The sequence below is a fragment of the Furipterus horrens genome, unplaced genomic scaffold (genome assembly GCF_987537825.1).
Source record: "Furipterus horrens unplaced genomic scaffold, mFurHor1.1.pri manual_scaffold_17, whole genome shotgun sequence".
NCBI classification, from domain to species: domain Eukaryota; kingdom Metazoa; phylum Chordata; class Mammalia; order Chiroptera; family Furipteridae; genus Furipterus; species Furipterus horrens.
The window spans coordinates 13763444-13783892 of NW_028327187.1; the positions used below are offsets into that span (position 1 = coordinate 13763444).

The 20449-nt window shown below is 38.1% G+C and overlaps 2 protein-coding genes across 4 annotated transcripts in view; one reads left to right on the plus strand and one right to left on the minus strand.

The window, feature by feature from the left end:
- The window catches only part of ABCB7 (ATP binding cassette subfamily B member 7), an 84589-nt gene extending 84220 nt beyond the window's left edge, over positions 1-369 (minus strand). The window contains exon 1 of the mRNA XM_090264256.1: positions 168-369. Within this exon, the coding sequence (XP_090120382.1) occupies positions 168-335 (168 nt within the window). The 5' untranslated portion in view covers positions 336-369. The remainder of the gene's footprint in view (positions 1-167) is intronic.
- UPRT (uracil phosphoribosyltransferase homolog) overlaps positions 1-20449 on the plus strand; it is a 39199-nt gene that overhangs the window by 306 nt on the left and 18444 nt on the right. Inside the window, exons 2-3 of one of the 3 annotated variants that reach the window (XM_090264258.1) lie at positions 579-652; positions 1933-2017. Coding sequence is in view for 1 of the 3 variants with exons in the window: in XM_090264257.1 (XP_090120383.1) it covers positions 13950-14326 (377 nt within the window). In the remaining 2 variants the exon portion in view is untranslated. Of the gene's footprint in view, positions 1-372; positions 653-1932; positions 2018-13789; positions 14327-20449 lie in introns of those variants that run through there. The other 2 variants (XM_090264259.1, XM_090264257.1) reach the window with 2 other exon arrangements.

Consider the following 20449-nt stretch of genomic DNA (forward strand, 5'->3'; position numbering starts at 1 on the left):
CTTTTTTCAAATTACTAATCCTGATTGCCTTCACTTACTGCTGCTCTGAGTTAGCCCTGACAACCTTTCTCCTTGGCTCTTTCTGTGACCCAAAGTTGTGAGGGCTCCGTTTTCCCCATAAGTGCCCCCGTCCTTCACCCTACTCTTCCATGTGAATGGCATCTCACCTGGCAGACTCGTGCGGTTCCTGGGACGCCGAGCTGACGTGCCCCCCATTGCGAACTTGATCCGCGCACAGAGACTAGAGGCCGGATCCGAATCGAGAGGCGCGGACGCTTTTCGAAAGCAGCCGCCGCGGCAGCCCAGCGCCACGAATGTATCGCGAGCAGCGCCATCTTGAGCGAGGAAAGAGGAACCGAGAGCAGAGGATTGTGGGACGCTGGAGGACTGAACCCGGCTACCTGAGTCCTTTCTCCCCTTCCCCCTAGTTTTCCCAGGGCCCAAGAGTAGAAATAGTTTCTCTTAAGATTCAGGTTCTTGAGCGAGGCCGCTTATTTTTCTTCTAGGGCGGGCCTTTCAGTGTTTTTCTTACACAACCGGGAACGTCAGAGTAATACCGCCGTTTTCTCTTTTACTAGGTATGCCACATAAGATACAGGATGAGAAGTTAAATTTGAATTTCAGATGAACAGTGTATCACTTTTTAGTACAGGTATGTCTCAAATATTGCATTTGCCAAATCTGACAACCTTGTCTTGTCCCTCATTTCACTTTTCTCTTACCTCCTCCAGCTCACTGCCACACTCCACTCTGCGTTTTCCCTTTGCATATTCTTATCTTCACTCTGCTATGCACTAATGCTTAGGGTAGATCAAACTGCAAATATTAATTTCCCCAAGGAGGAGGCTTCATCCGAGAGATTCACTGCCTCTCCGTATTGTAAGCAATTTTATTTGGCTGATTGCGCAAACCTTGGGGCAGTTTTCCTTTGGTCCGTTGCTTTTGGGGCAATTTTACACTCACACAGCTTTACTCTGCTCATTTGCCTCTCTAGCTCTTCCCTTTGTTTTCTGCAGCCTTTTATTATTTCAAAAGAGCTAGACTGACTGAGGGATAGTAAAATGTAAATGTATGTCCAGTCCAGGTTTAAAGATAGGTTTATATTCTTTTGTCACTACTGTGATCAAACAAAAGGATGTTGAAATATGTTTACAGTTGTCTGGGAAACTGCATTTCCAAGTGTAAATGTTACATGAAACTGTGAAGACAGTAATGCTATTGCAATTTTATATTCATTGCTGTGTTCTCAAACCTGTCACACAGGACAGGCAAATAATTATGAACTACTTAAGTAGAAGCACCCTAGACTAATGATATGTCTGATGAAGATGAAGAATATGCCTGGCCCAGGCAGTTAGCTTTACTTTAAGATTCATATTATACTTCAGGTTTCCAGGTAAGAGGATGTTTGAAGGGAGTTATTTAAATAAGAATAAATTTTACAATGGAAAGGAATTCCATATAAATGAAATGACATGCGGAAAACAAGAAGGCATAAGAAAACTTTTCTAGGTTCAGGAGTTTAGGGACTGTATGGCAGGGTAGGAGGAGACAAGCCTGGGTGAACAGAGGCCTGATGGTAAAAAGGCCTCTAAGACGTTAATAATTGATCCTGTAGCCAGTGAAGTGTTTTAATAAGGAGAGTCACACGATCAAATTTGTATGTACATTAAACCACTCTTTTAAGTGGGAAGGTGGAATTGAAGGGAGTTCAGACTGGAGTCATGATGTTAAATTAAGTGATAAAATAAAGGCCTTAACCTGGTAGTAACAATGGCATTAGATCAGTTCCTAAGATATTATGGATCTGTATTTGAAAGGACTTAGTGACTACTTGGATGTTTCTGGCTTATTGTTGTCTTAATAGATCAGTAATAATCTCATTTATTAATGCCTATATCATCAGTATACTCAGCATCTGTTCTGTTACAGAGCAACACTCGACACTGGAGAAGCCCTGGATACTTCCTATGATTTCTGTCAGGGCTGAATATTGCCACTGAATCTTTCTACTCAGGTAAGACATTGTCCAGTACTGTTCTAATTTTTTTTTTTAAATGCAGGAACCTATACAACATATATTTTGTGAGAAATTGTCAGATATAATGTGACAAAATGAAATCTAATTTTAATACTTTCAGAACTCATACACGTTATCTTGCTAGATCTTAATAACAGATTTTTGGGGGGCGTATCTCATTTCTAGTAGATAAAGAAGACCAGGGCCACGTGGTGGTAGTCAGAACTAGAACCCTGCTTCGTATTCTGGCTCCTCTTCCTCTGTTCTTTACACTAAAGATGTTGCCTACATCAAATATAAGATTTAATTGAAAGTCTCCAGAAGCCATATAGATTCATAAGGGTTTTGGGGTTTTTTTAAAGTATATTTAATTGATTATGCTGTTACAGTTTTCCCCCTTTGGCCCCTCTGCCCAGTACCCCCCTTCTCTCCAGCAACCCCACCTTCCTTAGTTCATGTCCATGGGTCATGCATGCAAGTTCTTTGGCTTCACCCTTTCCTATATTATTCTTAACTTCTCCATGTCTATTTTGTACCAAGCAATTATGCTTCTTAATCCCTGCACCATTTCCCTATTTCTTCCCCTTCCCCCTCCCAGCTGATATGGCTCCAAATGATCGCCAGACCTATGATTCTGTTCCTATTCTGGTTGGTTTGCTTAGTTTGTTTCTGTTTATAGTTTTTAGATTCAGTTGTTGATAGTTGTGAGTTTGTTGTCATTTTAATGTTCATAGCTTTGATCTTCTTTTTCTTAAATAAGTCCCTTTAACATTTTATATATTAATGGCTTGGTGATGATGAATCCTTTAGCTTTACCTTGTCGGGGAAACACTTTATCTGCCCTTCCATTCCAAATGATAGCTTTGCTGGATAGAGTAATCTTGGTTGTAGGTCCTTGCTTTTCATCACCTTGAATACTTCTTGCCAGTCCCTTCTTGCCTGCAAGTTTCTTTTGAGAAATCAGCTGATAGTCTTATATGCATCCCCTTGTAGGTAACTCTCTTCTTTTCTCTTACTGCTTTTGAGATTCTCTCTTTATCTTTAACCTTTCGCATTTTAATTATGATGTGTTAAGGTGTGGTCCTCTTTGGGTCTAGCTTATTTGGGATTCTCTGTGCTTCCTGGACTTGTATGTCTATTTCCTTTGCCAAATTAGGGAAGTTTTCCTTCATTATTTTTTCACATAAATTTTCAGTTCTTTTGTTCTACCTCTTCTCTTTCTGGCACCCCTATGATTTGGATGTTGGTATGTTTAAAGTTGTCCCAGAGGTTCCTAAGCCTCACCTTGTTTATTTCAATTCTTGTTTCTCCATTCTGTACTGGTTGAATGTTTATTTCTTCCTTATGTTCCAAATTGTTGATTTGAACCCCAGTTTTCTTCCCTTCACCATTGGTTTCGTGTGGCTTTTCCTTCATTTTACTTAGCACAGCCTTCACTCTTCCCTTACACGTTTGCCATATTCAAGCGTGTCTGTCAAGTCTGTGAGCATCATTATCACCTTTGTTTTGAACTCTGCATCTAATAGGTTGGATATCTCCTCATCGCTTAGTTCTCCCACTGGAACCTTGATCTACTTCCTCTTTTGGGCCATACTTCTCTGTTTCCTCAACTTGACAGCCTCCTGTGTTTGTCTGTGTGTCTTAGGTAGAGCTGTCACACCTGTTACATTGTAAGGGGTGGAGCCTTAGGTATTTATCAGTGCGGGATGTGACCCATTTCATCACATTGTGGCGCTGTATGTGGAGGAGGCGCCTAAGAGGGAACAATGCTGCTTGCTCAGCCCTCTCCCCTTTCCCAGGCACTTCTCCCATTTCCTGTATGGGACTGGTGCCCCACTAGCAGATGATTTCTCAGGATTCTTGAGAAATTTCATTAGAATCATGTATAGGCATTATTGGCATGGAACAACAGTCGTGAGGTCTTCTAATGGAGTGAACATATTTATACTGGAGTAGTGCTCATTGTAAACCAAGTCCTCTGATTAAGAAATGTGGACAACATTAGACTACACAAATAGTTACTCTGTGATGAGCTAAAGTAGGCAAATGAGCTAAAATAAGCCAAGGAAAATTTCCAGAGCACCGAGAAATAGAACATGAAGCATAGTGAGAGTTGTGCACTGCTGGAGTACATCAGCGACAGACGGGCCAACTTTCCCTCCAGCAACTTGACATGTCAGTGTCCGAAATAAAGAGACAGAGGAACACACAATAATTGCCTGTACAAATAGCTGTTGCAGATAGAGATCAATGTACTTTATTTACACAATTATTATACTTATGTATGGATATAATATTTGGTAATTTACAAAATGCTTTTTCATACCTCATTTAATATTCTCATCAACCTTGGAGATTATATATTATTTATTAATATTCCCATATTTATGAGGAAAAAGGTTGAGACGGGTTGTGACCTGACAGAGGTCACAGAGCTAATGGGATGAAGAACTAAGCCTAGGTTTCATGTATCCAAATACAATGCTCTTTTCAGTTAATTACAACTGAAATGTGTAAGAAATACTTGAGTACTTCAGGAAGGCCACAGTGATCTTTTCTGTTTTTAGAAAAATGCCAGAATTTATTCCTACCTCAGTGCCTTTGCACTTGCTTTCCCCTCTACTTGAGAAAAGTATCTCTACTGGAGACTTTAATGATTCAGATATCACCTGCTTAGAGAACTTTTCTAGTGTACTTTATCTAAAGAATTCACTCCCTGTTTCTGACCAACTCTCCTACTAAAAACTAAAAATATTGGATGGATGCATCAATGAGTGAAAAGAAATTAAGAAAGAATAAGAAAAATTAGAAAGTTATGTTAAAAACCAAGAGATGAAAGTGAGGCACAGAATGTAGCTTTCACAATGAAGGCATATATTGTCCCCAATTAAATTGGACTTCAGATTTTATAATCTGATAGGATTTGGGTAGAGAAGAAAAAAGCCAAGTGCTTGTCTCAAATGGAAAAAAAAAGAAGACCCATTGTAAAAGTGATATACCACTGACTATACCTTCAAAGAACATTGATTTAGAAATAAACCTGTCTTCCTCCTCACTCACTAGACTGAGGAAATTTCCTGTCTCAAACGTTGGAGAAGAGTAAAAGAAAAAAAAAAATCCTCCCTGAGAGACTTATTAAGCAAAAGCCAGTAACTACACTCACCTTTACACCACTTAGTGAATTAAAAAACTTAAAGCCAACAATTTTGCTGTGCAGCAGCAAACACATTTCTCTGGAGAAACTCACTTTGATCTCATGACTCAGAGAATCAACACAAAGTTCCAAGAAATATAAACTCAGAGAAAAATTACAAAACATTTAGGGACATATGGCAACATGAATAAGAGCAGAATATATAGGCAGCAGAATCAGACCCTTGAAAGCCTTCATATTTTGGAATTATCAGACATAGAATATGAATAATATTTATAATGTTTAAAGAAATAAAAGAATCCAAATATAAATAATGTGCTAGAGATTATAAAACATATTCAAGCTGCTTTGATAAATAATACAAAATTTTAGAAATAAAATTATAATAATTGAAATAAAAATTGTAAAAATCCCGTGAATCATTAGGAAAATGACTATGTAAAATATGTCTGACATAGGACTTGTATCCAGAATATATAAAAACTTCTAAAACTAAATATTATATGGACAAAAAAGAAACAATAATAAATGGGCAAGAAATGTAACAAATGCTTTATAAAAGCCAAATAATCATGTGAAAATAATGTGCTCAACATCATTATTCTTCAGATAAAAGCAAATAAAAATCACAATGAGATACCAGACCACTCCACTAGAATAGGTAAATATTTTTAAACTAAAAGTATTAAATATTGGAAAGGATATGGAGTTACCAGATCTCTCACACATTTCTGATGGGAGTGTAAAATAGTTCAGCAACTCTGGAATAAGCTTCGGAAGTTTCTTTTAATTGTAAATACACCTACCTTTAACACTACAATTGGACTCCTAGGTATTTACCCAAGAGAAACAAAAATGCCTGTCCACTACACGCTTTAACAGATTATTTATAGCAGCTTCATTCATAATAGCTCCAAACTGGAAATATGTCAGATGTCCTCCAACAGGAGAATGCATAAATAAATTGTAGTATGTTAACACAATAAAATACTACTTAGCTATAGAAGGGGATGTATTACTGATACTTGCAACAATATACTGCAAGTATCATGCTGAATGATAGAAAAATGAAAGCAAAAGTGCACATACTGTATAATTCAATTTTATATTAAGTTTTAAAATAGGTAAAATTAATCTAAGGTAAAAAAATGCAATTGTCTCTGGCAATGGGAGACTGGGAAATGGCATGGAAAAGATTGCTAGGTGTATCCATTTACCAAAACTGTATAGTTACAGTTAATGTATTTCAATATATTTAAATTATACCTTAAAATACCTATAAAAATAATGAAGTTGTGGGTGGTGCAGGTAATCAGGAAGATACAGATAAAGCAAGAATGGCAAAAGTTTCATGGTAATTGAAGCTGGGTGATGGGTATATGGACATCCATTTTACTATTTTGTTTACTTTGTATTCTTTTAAAATGTCTGTACTACACAAAGGTATCTATAGATTTAATGCAATTCCTATTAAAATACCAATGATGTATTTCACAGAAGTAGAACCAATAATCCAAATTTTTATATGGACCTGCAAAAGACCCATGATAGCCACAGCAATCTTGACAAAGAAGAACAAATTTGGAAGTATCAGGCTACCTAACATCAAACTATTATACAAGGCCATAGTAATCAAAACAGCATGGTACTGGCATAAAAACAGGCATATAGATCCATGGAACAGAATAGAGAGCCCAGAAATAAACCCATTCCAATATGGTCAGTTAATATTTGACAGAGGAGGTAAGAATATACAATGGGGTAAATACAGTCTATTCAACAACTGGTGTTGGGAAAATTGGACAGATACATGAAAAAAAAAAAAAAGAAGCTAGACCACATTCTTACACCATACACAATAATAAACCAAAAATGGATTAAAAACCTAAATGTAAATTCAAAACCATAAAACTCCTAGAAGAATATATAGGCAGTGAAATCTTGGGTATTTCTCATTTCAGTAACATTTCTGATATATCTTCTTGGCCAAGGGAAAGAAAGAAAAAAATAAATGGGACAACATCAAAATAAAAAGCTTTGCATAGCAAAGAAAACCATAAACAAAATAAAAATACAACCTACTGAATGGGAGAAGAGATTCACCAATAATATATCTCTTGATAAGAGGTTAATATCCAATATTTATAAGAACTCTTACTACTCAACACCAACAAAACAATCCAGTTTAAAAATGGGCAGAGTACATACAGATGGCCCATAGACATATGAAAAGATGCTCAACATCACTAATCATCAGAGAAATGCAAATTAAAACCACAGTATCACCTCACACCTGTCAGAATGGCCATCATCGAGAAATCAACAAACAACAAGTGCTGGTGAGGATGTGGAGAAAAGGGAACCCTCATGCACTGTTGGTGGGAATGAACATTGGTGCAGCCAATATGGTAAGCAGTATGGAGGGTCCTCAAAAATTTAAAAATGGAATTGCCTTATACCCAGCAATTCCACTTTTGGGTATATATATGAAGAAACCCAAAACACCAGTTCAAAAGAATATATGCACACCCCTGTGTTCATTGCAGCGTTATTTACAATAGTCAAGACATGGAAGCCCATCAATAGACAAGTGGATAAAAAAGTAGTGGTGTATATACACAAAGGAATATCACTCAGCAATAAAAAATGAAATCTTAACATTTGCAACAGCATGCGTAAACCTAGATGGTATTTCCTCAGTGAAATAAGTCAGTCAGAGAAAGACAAACAGCATATGACTTCACTCATGTAGAATCTAAAACACAAAATGAACAAATTTGAAACAGACTCATAGATACAGAAAGTAGATTCGTAGTTCCTAGAAGGGTGGTGGGTTGGGGGACTGGGTGAAAACGGTGGGGGGATTCAGAAATTAAATTGGCAGTTACAAAATAGTTATGGGCATGTGAAGTACAGTATAGGGAGTATAATCAATAATATTGCAATAACTGTGTATGATGCTAGGTGGGTATTGGAAATTTTGAACTGGAGGGAACACTTCGTAAAGTATATGATTGTCTAACCACTATGCTGTATACCTGAAACTAATAGAAAAGAATATTGAATGTAAACTGTCATTGAAAAAAATTTAAAATGTGAAATGGAAAAATTAAAAGCAGAGGAGTAAATGGTAAAGATTATCAGATATACATTTGAAAATATATACAAATGGACACTTTTAGATGATTGGACTCCCTAGAACCAAGGTAAGGTATATGGCTGAAAGGTGATAGTTATTTTTTTTTGAAAGAAAATGAATCATAGTAATTTTCAGAACATCGGCCAATATTTAATTAATAGATTTTTGTTCATAAGGAATTTAAAATTACAATGCAATGGCTTAAGCATCACCAAAGTCAATTTAAATTAAGGAATTCTTAGAGTTTAGAGTACAAAAAGATTGCTAAAGAGTTCATCACAGGACTAAGTATTAATACAAAATTATATCAGGATTTCCCAGCTAAGTCATATAGTACAATGTTTGGTTCATAGGTTAACTCTACTACTGAAGGTGAGATATTATTTAGTACAAGCATAAAGTGTGATATAGAAAATCAAACTGTTCTGCTCATACTTAGGTTCAAATTCCTGCTCCTGCACTACCGCCTAAGAATTAAATGAGATAACTAAAGCATACTGCAAGAAAAATAGCATTCAATATTAATATTCTCTTTTGTCTTCTTCAAATTCTACTACTTATTATGTAAATCTAAATTAGACTCATAAGTCTTGATTTTCTCACCTGTAAAACAGGAATTAATAGTACTGAGTCTGACTGCTTCATAGTTTTGAATGAGACAACCTATAAAAAAGTGTTTTGTAAAGGCACTATATAGATGCATGTGAAGGATTTCTGTTAATACTCATAATTGGTTTGCTGCTTCCTACTATTTTTAAGGCTCACCTCAAATTTAGAGCTCAAAACCTAAGATGAAGTTTATAGTCCTCTCAGTTATTGTAAGAGAATTTTTAGGTTTCTGCTTTATCTGGCTTGAACCTCCATCAAAAAATGGGATGCAAGTGAGCTAACTTTTTAGGAATATTTTTCATTTTTAAATTATAATTGACATACAGTATTATGTTAGTTTTAGGTGTAAAATATAGTGATCCATCATTTATATGCTTTATAAAGTGATGACCACAGTAAGTCTAGTAGCCATTCTGTCACCACACAGTTATTACAATGTTATTGACTTCATTCCCTATGCTGTACGCTACATCCCCATGACGAATTTTATAACTGGAATTTTGCACTTCCTAATCCTCTTCCCCTTTTTTGCCCCTCCCCCCACCTTCTTCCCCTCTGGAAACTATCATTTGTTCTTTGTATCTATAAGTTTGCTTCTCTTTCATTTTGCTTGTTTTGTTTTTTAGATTTCACATATAAGTGAAATTATATGATATTTGTCTTTCTCTGTCCAACATATTTTACTTAACAATACTCTCTAGGTCCACCCATGTTGTTGCAAATAGCAAGTTTTTTATTATTGCTGAGTTACATTCCATTACATAACTGACATCTTCTTTATCCATTTGTCTACCAATGGATACCTAGATTGCTTCCATATCTTGCCCATTGGAGAGAATGCTGCAGTAAACATAGGGGTGCATATCTCTTTTTGAATTAGTGTTTTTGTTTTCTTCAGATAAATATCCAGAAATGCAATTGCTGGGTCATAGAGTAGTTCTATTTTAAATTTTTGGAGTAATCTCCATACGTTTTTACAATTCCACTAACAGTGCACAACAGGTTCCTTTTCTCCACATTCTCACCAATAATTATTTGTTGTCTTTTTAATAATTGCCATTCTGACAGGTGTGAGGTGATATCTCAGTGTGGTTTTGATTTGCATTTCCCTGATGATTAGTGACGTTGAACATTTTTTCATGTGTCTGCATGTCTTCTTCGGATAAATGTCCTCTGCCCATTTTTAAATTGGATTGTTTGTCTTTTGATGTTGAATTGTATGACTCTTTATGGGATGTATCATTTCAACTGTCTTCTCTCATCAGTATATTGCTTTTTCTCAAGAGAGCTAAATTGAAATTTGTCAATTATGCTGTTAGGGCCTTTGGTGTAGGTTTCCATGATGTCTAATGTTATCTTTTGGTTTTCAAAGATACCTACTATTCATAACCTCCTTGACCTCTATAACTATAGTAAATTTCAATTTCTTGACTCATTTTTCTTTGTATGTATTCTAACGCCTAACAAAATGCTTGGCAAATAGCAAGGACTAAACCATTATTTGTTAACTTACTGATTTTATGAATATATAGCTGTGTGTTACAAAGACTGGGTTTAAAGTTAAGACTAGGGTTACTGTCTTGGCTCTGTTCTTTTTTGGATGTGCAACCTTGGACAAGTCACTTTAGGAAGAAGAATTACACATATGTGATCTATAAACTGGTATTGATAATCCTCAAGGTTTTTTTGTTTGTTTGTTTGTTTTGAGAACCAAATGAGAAAATGTATGGAAGCTTTTTGTAAATTATAAATCACCAAATTTAAGGAGTTGTTAAGATTAATAATTAAGGAATTTTGTATCTTAATATAGCATCTTAAATACTTAATCTGACTAGATTTGCTAGTGAATACTGGTTACTATAGGTAAGTATATGCATGGGTGTTGTTTATAAGAGTAAAAAAATACCCTTTCAGTTGCATTCTGTGCTAGGTGAAAAGATGCATAGGCTTTCAAAAGTGAGTTGGATTACAGTTCTAGACTGCAATTCTTACCATCCAATAAAATTTAAACTCTGTGTAATTAAAGCTAATAGTGTACGGACCTAAAGCAGGAATTTTCAACCAGTGTGCTGCAAGAATTTTTAAAACATGCAGTTCTTGACTATTTAGTCAGGGGCACTGGACTCTTTTCCCTTAGATTGTCAAATAAAAAAATGACAACAGCCAATACAACCATAGTCGTCCAGTGTGAATGAATCAAAATTATCAGATCAGCAAAAAATATATCTGTATAAACTAATTACTAAAAGTCAGTGGCATACCAAAAATATATTTTTTGCCAATCTGACATGTGCCATGAGATGAAAGGCACAAAACAGAGAAAATGGAAGAGAAAGCGAGAAAAATAATACCAAAACAATAAACAAACATAAAATGGCTCAAGTCCCATCAGAAGCCTGTATATTCCTGTTATGTGTTATTTATATTTATCTGAATCTCTGCATTTGTTGCTTATGCTCCTGTGTGGAACAAGAAATTTTAATAAATGGCTGTTTGAAAGGCAAATACAATTATAGACCAAATAGTTACACATCTCACTTATAGATGGGGAGGAGACTTGTTAAATGCTACTCAATGTTTTTTTAGAATTATGAGGTTTCTGACTTTAAGGTTGCAGCTCTTCTAAAATAAAGCCTGTAAGGCACTTCCTCAGAGTATCATTTTTCAAAAAATAAATTTGCTTGCTTACTTGTTAAGCATAAAAATTTTTGGTTTCCACCCATGATTTACTGAAACAAAGTAGTTCATTGTAGTGCATTGTAGCAAGCTCTACAATTGTAATACACACTGACATTGAAAAGTAATGCTCCAGACATTCTTATTTCAAGCATATATAAAAAAAAGTGTATTTCTAAACATTGAAAAAAGTGGTAGTGTTAGTCGTGGCATTAGACCTCAGTTCTTAAGTTTGGCAAAGAAAGAATTTAGAGCCAAGAACTTTAGCACCTGAAGTTTAGAAAGAAAGTCACAGAGGGAGAGGTGAGCCAGCTGGGCTTCATGGACTCAGGAAACAAGTTATAGAGGCAAAAGAAGGGCCCGTGGAGAGCAGTTTAGGGTTTTAGCCAGGGATGAGTTCCTGCTGTCCACTGCCCCCCCTCCCCCCTGTTTGCAAACCTCCTAGGAACCTTTGGGGCTTAGGAGAAAGCAAGCAAAGATGCATGCCTTAGCAAAGGAGGGCAGGAAAGGCACAGGCATGCTCTAGAGAGAGAGAGAGAGCATGCACTGGGTTCCTTGTCTTAGGGCTTTTATCTGTTTTCTAAAGGCAGGGGTTTTAGGGGAGGTCTCAGGGGAGGATCTCAATAGAATATACATCAGCTTTTCCAGGTATTTCTCTTTAGGGTCAGGATCTCTACTGATTGGTTGGCACTGGGGGTGGGGGGTCATTAGTCAATATAGCTGGTCCTGAGACAGCCATAGCTGGCGTTACTGTGGTTTTGGGGCTTTGCTTGTCCTAGAGCTAAAACACAACTCAGGCCTAGATGTTATCTCTAGTTTGAGGAAAACTCTTATCTCTGTGGTCAGCAAGCCTGAGGCTTTGTTCCTAAGATTATCTGATGCTCATCAGGACTTCATTTTCCTGTGGGCTTAAGACTTCATGGAGTAGACAGGCACCGGAGGAGATAGGGGAGTCTGAGTGCTGGATGGGGCCAATTTGAATCAGCCATCTGTCTGTTTCTCCATTCTACTTGCCAAGGAATTTTCCTGGCTTCTTACCATCCTGCCTCAGTAGTGGATCTAAAATGTCAGAATCCCTATAGTAACTGTACACTGTAGGGCCCAACCAGTACAGATAAGGAAAACTCTTAGCAGTCAAGCACACTTGGGAAGCTGCAAGTTGTAGAACAGTCTAGTAGAGGGCAGGTTCTTGGGCAGCTTGCTAGGCATATTTTACTTCCTGTTTTGGTTATGTGCGGGCTGAAAATAGTAATACTTCCCCTCCCACCTTCTAAGTTCTTCTGGCAGGGCTAATAACCAAATTAACAGAGACAGATTGACAGAAAATCAAGTTTAATTCATGCCCATGGGGAATTTACATAGGGACGATATTCCATGAAAATTCCAAAGACAGTGAAGCAGCATTGGGTATCTAAGACATTTTGGAAAAAGGAGAAAAGGGGGGATGGATGGGGTATTAAATTTAAGAAGTGAGAAAGGGGAATCTACAGGTAGTTGAGGAAGAGAAGAACACACATGGGAAGAAAAAGCCTTGATAGGTGGCTCCAAAACAGTGGGACACAGTGACTATTCTCACTAACAGGCGTCTGCCTGAAGCCCTCTTGTTTACCATACTTCATTCAAATTAGGCTAAGGCTACATCCTAAAATCTACTCCCTGAAGCAAGATTCTCTGAAATCTCTTGGGCATTAAAGTAGGGAGGGTCAAAGCTTCTTTTTGAGCCTTTTGTTTCTTAATAAAAAGCTTAAAATCAACGTCCCCCAAAGCAGCTTCAGGGTGGCAGAATTTTGGTCCCTTTGGCTGCATAGACAAGTTAACTGAGGATCCAGTTACTAAAGTATAATCTCTGCCAAGACACAAAGTCTAAAAACATGGGCCTTGTGTGTGCCATCATTTTATCACGTCTCCCCGCCCCCCCCGCCACTCCTAGTTCTTCGTGGCTCTACTGCTTACCCAAAGCACTGCATGCAGAATCCTTAGGGGTTCACAGAAGACCCTGAAACTGAGCATCCCTCGCCTCACCTGATCTGCCTGGCTAGGTGTGGGAACCCACATTACTGGAGTAACACAAAGGGTTAAGAAACAGTGCGCCGCAGAATGGCAGTGAGAGAAGCCAATAGCGTGTCTAGACAGTCTGTACATCCGGTGACGGCGGCTGTGATGGGGCGTGACCAAGTGGAACCTACGGAAGCCCAGAGGGTGAGCGGAAGTCGAGAGGGTGTGCGTGAGGCAGACTCCGGAGGTTCTGAGGAGGTGGAGGCCATCGGGAGAGCACGTGAGCGTCCGCTAACTCTCCGTGCTGGCCTTTATCCTTAGGGGTTGGTCTTGCGGGGACAGCCCGGGTCCGGTATATGGCCACGGAATTACGGTTTCAGGACTCCATGCCCTGTCACAACCAACAAGTAAAATCTGCCTCTACCCCAAGCCATGAGTCGCCGCGACCTGGCGACCTGATCCCGGATCCTGCGGGAGGAAACAGTCCCTCCAAAGCGAAGCCTACTCTCCTCATCAATAACGGCCATTCTAGCGTAGCGGGGGAGGGGAGCCTTCAGGCCTCCGCTGGCGCCAGCCTCAACCCCGAGAGCAACGGTGGCATTGGCAACTATGACGCTTTGATCCGTGACTTCCTCGTAAGGGACAGCCAACTCTCCTGGCAGATTGGGGCTCAGCTTAAACTGCTACCCATGAATGACCAGATCCGGGAGCTGCAGACCATCATCCGGGACAAGTGAGCCAGGAGTGAAAGGGGAAAGGGAATTGGAGGGTGTCTTTGGAGGCGGGCAGGAATTAGAAGCAAAAGGGCTAAGGGGTAATTTTCTTGGCCTGGTGAACCTGGCTTGCGTAGATCTGGGCAGGGCCTTTTCTTTGAAGGGGAGTGTCTCGACTCAGACCTCACACCCCCTTTTTCCTAGTCCCAGCATTTAATATCACTTTGTGTTCAGGACGGAGGAAACCTTGTTGGTTGCCAGCTGGTTCCTCTTGTCTCTTCTGAGCTGTGAGGAATCCTAGACATTTCAGACAGGTAAACGCGCTTCTGCTATCTGTGCGGTGTCCGCCCACATGGTAAATCTATACTACTACTCAAGGTTATACTCTTACCTCCAATCACCTCAGGCTCACACATAGAAGTAAAGCAATTTCAAGGAAATTCTGTCGTGCTCAACAGACCATTTGTGCCTTTAGTGTTTGCTATTGCAGATATCATTTTCTCTAAGGTCTTTTAGTCTTGGTGTTGCGGTTTACTTGATCACGTGCAAGCTTATCAGCCAGCTCTTATTAGGATTGTTTTACTGTAGATTGATAGAATATCCACTGTTTCCTGTACAGTTAATGGAGGAAAGGGAGCCTTTGGCTCCTTTCTAATCCCGCAAGCTAAGGTAGCCAAAACTCCATGTTAAATGCTATTTTGAGATCTGAAAACTTACGTCGTAGACGGGGTTTCTCAAGGAATATTTGTATGATGGTGGAAGTATAGCTGGCTTCTATATTGGCAGCATTTTAAATGAGTAGGTACTGCATATCTAAAAATAATTTTTCGGTGGATGCTGTGATCTTTTAAAATGACTACTGACTCAGGATGCCTCTCCCCAAATCAGATTACTGTAGTCACTTTTTCTTCATGCTATTGTAATAGGCCCCTTGTTTGTTTCCCTGCTCCAGTTTTTCTCTCTTTCACGTGCATCCACACATTACTGAACAATCTTATTAATGTACCACTTTGATTAGTTAACTGTTCTACTCAGCAGCTCTCTTTGGCTTCTCAGGGCCTACCAAATAAAGTCCAGGATCTGTAGCTTGCCACTGAAGCCTCTCTTCATGGTTCCTAGGAACTACTTTGAAACATCTCTGCTTCTGCTCTCATCTGCAATTCTTTTTACTCCTCTGCATGTTCACATTCTACCTATTCTTCAAGGTCGAGTCCAGCATTAACTGTCCACCTGGCCTTTTTAATACAAGATTCACCTTCTGTTTTGTATATTGTTGTTTGTATATTGATCTTATCTCATCTATTAGATTTTAAGCTCCTTGAGGACAAAAAATTGTATCTTTCACATTTTTGAATTCCAACCATGCCTTTCAAGTACTAGACAGTCAGTTACTAAAGGTTCTCTCTAAACTTCTTAAAGATTATAGTTATGAAACTATACTATTTAACAGCTTTTAGTGAATCCATATCGAAAACCACTGTGGTCATGAGATCTAACAGATGAAGTAGTGATCTTAAAGTGTTGGAGGCATAGGGTTGGGAGTTATGTTGGGGGAAGTCGAAATAACATCTGTTAAAACAAAGAAAGTAGGATGATGATTCCAATTTCTATAGAGCAGGAGATACTGACCTTGAATCTTGAATCTCTTTGCACCTGTAGATGGGCTTAGGGGCTTTAGCAAATCTTTGGAAGTTTTCTGCCAAATGTTATTTGTATGTGCATTTTTTAATGGTTGTGTTTTAAATAACATCTTTATTGAGATAAATTTCACATACTGTATAATACTCTCTTTAAAGTGTACAGTTCAGTGGCTTTAAATATATTCATAGCTCTGCAACCATCACACAATCAATTTTAGAGCATTTTCATCACTACACAGGAAACCCTATACTGATGAGCAGTCAGTCCCCATTTCCCCCCAACCCACCCAAAGCTCTAGACTACTTTCTGTCTCTATTAATTTGCCTATTCTGGACATTCCATGCAAGTGGAATCATACAACATGTGGTGTTTTGTGACTAGTTTTTTTTCTGTTTATCATAATTTTTCAAGGGACATTCATGTTGTGTCAGTACCCCATTTCTTTTTTGGCTAGATGATATTCCATTGTATGGATATACTACATTTTTTATCCATTCATCAAGTGATGGACATTTGGGTGAATTTCACTCTTTGGCTGTTATAAATAATGCTGGTATGAATATTTGCATATGTACCTTTTTTATGGGATAAGGTTTTCTTTAATTTCATTAGATTTTACAAAGGAGTCTTCATGACAATGTAAGAGTGAACCATTACTATAGAACCTGGAAAGGGAATGACACTCAGCATTTATATATGACAATAGCAATACCTGATTTTACTGCATTACTTAGTATGGTAAACCTGGGTGTTAAGTGAAATCGTTTTTTATTTGTTCTTTTTTCTGAATTTGGAAGGAGACTTCAGGATCCATAGTAATCTTAGGCAAGATGTTTAGCATCTCTGTGCTTCAACTTTTATCATTTGTAAAATGAGGATGTTGGCAGTATTTCATGGAGTTACTAGGAGGTTAAAACAAGATACTTTACCGTCTGAATATTGGTTATAAATGGTGAAGAGCTGTGCACATTTAAGGCATTTCAAACCTTTATGTTTGGATTTGTGCATGATTCTGATTTCATTCATAATAAGTACTGGTTTGTTGAGCTTTTGGGAGATAGTAAAAGGAATTACATTGTACATAAAATTCACATTTTTATCTTTAAAAGAACACAGAGATTCTACATAATTTTTATCATGCTATGATATAGTATGGAAAGACTCACACCTTGGCTGGTGTGGCTCAGTGGATTGAGTGCTGGCCTGTGAACCAAGGAGTTGAGGGTTCAGAACATTCTCAGTCAGGGCACATGCCTGGGTTATGGGCCAGGTCCCCATTTGGGGGTACGCAAGAGGCAACCATAAATTGAAGTTTCTCTCTCTCTCTTTCTCCGTCCCTCCCTCTCTGTCTAAAAATAAATAAATAAATTTTTTAAAAAAAAAAGACTCACTACGATTTTTGATAACTAATTGATGCTTAGTTATTTAGGCTGGAGACAGTGGTTTAGTTTTGTTTTTGCTAGTCAGATCTGTAAACAGAGGCCTCTGTTGCTTTTATCTTCAAAAATTAGCAACCCCCCACAAAAGCAAGACCTGTTTCATTCCCTTTAAGGGGCTGGTGTCGGGTGCCTATAGTGAGAGGAACTATATTTACATAGGTCTCGTTATGGAAGCTGCCATCACTTAATCATATCCTGTCTTCCTCGAGGCTCTATACGCTTCTCTATTTTGATGTGACATAATATATGTGCACTATGGGCTGTCTGATAATAGAAAACATTAGAGGACTTGTTATTCCTTTTATCGTTCTGGTCTTTAGTATCTACCTAGTGAAGGGATTGCTTGCTGAGTTGACTTTGCCATGGGGAAGTGTGGGTTGAGCCAGCAGGACTGCATGTTGTTGTAACTAAAAGCAGGCAAGATTGAGAAAATTGGACAGATTTAAAATGTGTTTTATTGAAATGTGCAGTATTTGAACCATAGTATGTAGGTTGTATTATGGAATTTCAAGGAAATTTTCTTTCACTGGGAGTGAAGTAATCTAAAAACATCAGTGGTCAGATAACTTACTAATATTCAGTCACACATGGGTCACACAAAACAAATGACTCTTTCATATCCACTTTCTATTGTTACAATAGATTAAGGCACACATACTGCCCCTCCTGTCTTCTTTATGTTCTAAACCCGGCAAAATCTGAGTGTAATGCACTTTTTCCTTATAGTTCATGACCTCATATGTAAAAGGCAATGCACTGTATTTAAAAGATCATCTTCCCTCTCCGTTTTTGTTGTTTGTTGTTGTTGTTGTTTTGTTTTCTTTTATCTCCTGAAACATGAAAGTAAAGCTGTTTCATGAGCTGTCAAATATTTGGATATTTCCTATATACTTGTTCTTGAAGGGAGTTTGCCTTGGCCTCAATTTGAAGCGTGGAGGAAAGTTGAGCAACCTTAGCAATTTTAGTCTGTGAACTAGCACTAAAGAAAGAGCGCGTTGGGTCTTGTTTCAGTCACCTGAAGTGGAGAAAAGTAACCTTAGGATGGATACACATCCAGTGCAGCCCTAATGTGGGTGTAGCCTAATGTGATTTGGGTCATCTGGCTAAGTAATGTAATATTTCTAACCAAGCTGTGCATCTAAATTATCTGGGGAGTCTTTCTTCCCTCAGTTTTTACTTCCCATTCTTACGAGTAGTCTTGGGGGGGGGGGGGGTAACCTGAGCACCTGTAGCTTTACAAACACCTCTGGTGATTGTGCTGCACTCAGGGTGGGCCACTACCCTTTGTATAGTGATTTGCCTGGCTTCAGGTTCGGGACACTAAACAGAACCAGCCTAGAGAACCTGGCCTGGCATCACTCTGGGAATGGAGGAATCTCAGAACTTTTTTACTTTAACTTGTACAAAACCAAAATGTCCTCAAAAAAAAAAAAAAAAAAAAAAAAGCCTGTCTCCTGAAAGTTGTTTAAAACATGGGCATGCCCTGGCTGGTGTGGACCAGTGGACTAAGTGCCAACCTGTGAATCAAAGGGTTGCTGGTTTGATTCCCAGTCAGGGCACATGACTGGGTTGTGGGCCAGGTCCCCAGTAGGGGGCATGGAATAGACAACCAATCGATGTTTCTCTCCTCTTTTTCCCTCCCTTCCCCTCTCTCTAAAAAATAAATAAAATATTTTCTTAAAAAACATGAACATGTTTTTGGTTTCCCTGGGTATTCCATGTGAATTTTCCAACTGGCTTTTAAGCCAGGAGGGAGGAATTCACATCTTTAACTATACATACTTTGGTTATTATATTTATTGGACATATGCTAGTAATGTCTTCTGAACTAGTCTGGACCGGGAGTGGGGGTGGCAGAAAGAAGGTCTAGCCTGTCATAGTACCTGGAACATAGGGGCATTAATATTCCAATCATCATAAAAAATAAACTCTGAATGACTGAGTCCTGGGTTCTAAGGGAAAATGATAGTTTCTCTTCATTTTTTACCTGATTTTGAATGTTTTCATTGAACTCTGCTTTGAGGTGCAAGTAAATAATTAATGACACTATTTAATGAGATTTTAAAGAAGGTACTAGAGCTGTAGCCTTGATGACTTACACCTGGCAGGTTGTAAAAGCTTCCTTTTTTTTTTTTTTTTCAACTTTTGAAGTCAGTTTAGGTTGGCTCTAAGTATTTCAATGGTGATATGTTTTTATGAGGCTGAAGGAAGGAGAAGGAAAATTATTTATAAATCATCTGCATACCATGACCAACATTGGAGCTATTCATTATTTTAGTTATCACGTAATAACAAAGTAGCTATGGAAATATAGTTGATGTGTTTAGAGCTTTCACTAAACATTATCTTTAAATGAAACATTCCTTTGGTTTAAACCTGCCAAAAAAGCTTTTATGTTCCACTTCCCTTTCACCTGTTGCTTAAAAAAAAGCCCAACACTCCCCTGCTTAAAACCCTGCACTGTTTTCCACTACATTTAGAATAAAATTCAAACTCCTTAAAAGAAAACACACCAACTAATGAATGTGAGTAGATATTCACTAACGATATATCTAATAAGGGGTTACTATCCAAAAAATATAAGGAACTCATACATCTTAATACCAAAAAAAATATCCAGTTGAAAATATGGGCAGAGAGCCTGAATAGACACTTCTCCAAAGAAGACATACACATGGGCCAAAAGACATATGAAAAGATGCTCAGTGTCACTAATCATCAGAGAAATGCAAATTAAAACCGTAATGAGATATCACCTCACCTGTCAGAATGGCCATCGTCAGTGTATCCACAAATGGCAAGTGCTGAGCATGCGGAGAAAAGGGAACCCTGGTGAACTGTTGGTGGGAATGCAAATGGTGCAGCCACTGTGGAAAAGTGTGGAGGTTCTTCAAAAAGTTTAAAATTGTAAATAATGCTGCAATAAACATAGGAATGTTTATATTCTTTCCAGTTAGTGTTTTGGGTTTCTTCAGATAAATTCCCAGAAGTGGAATCGCTGGGTCATAAAGTAGGTCCATTTTTAATTTTTTGAAGTGTTTCCATACTGCTTTCCACAGTGGC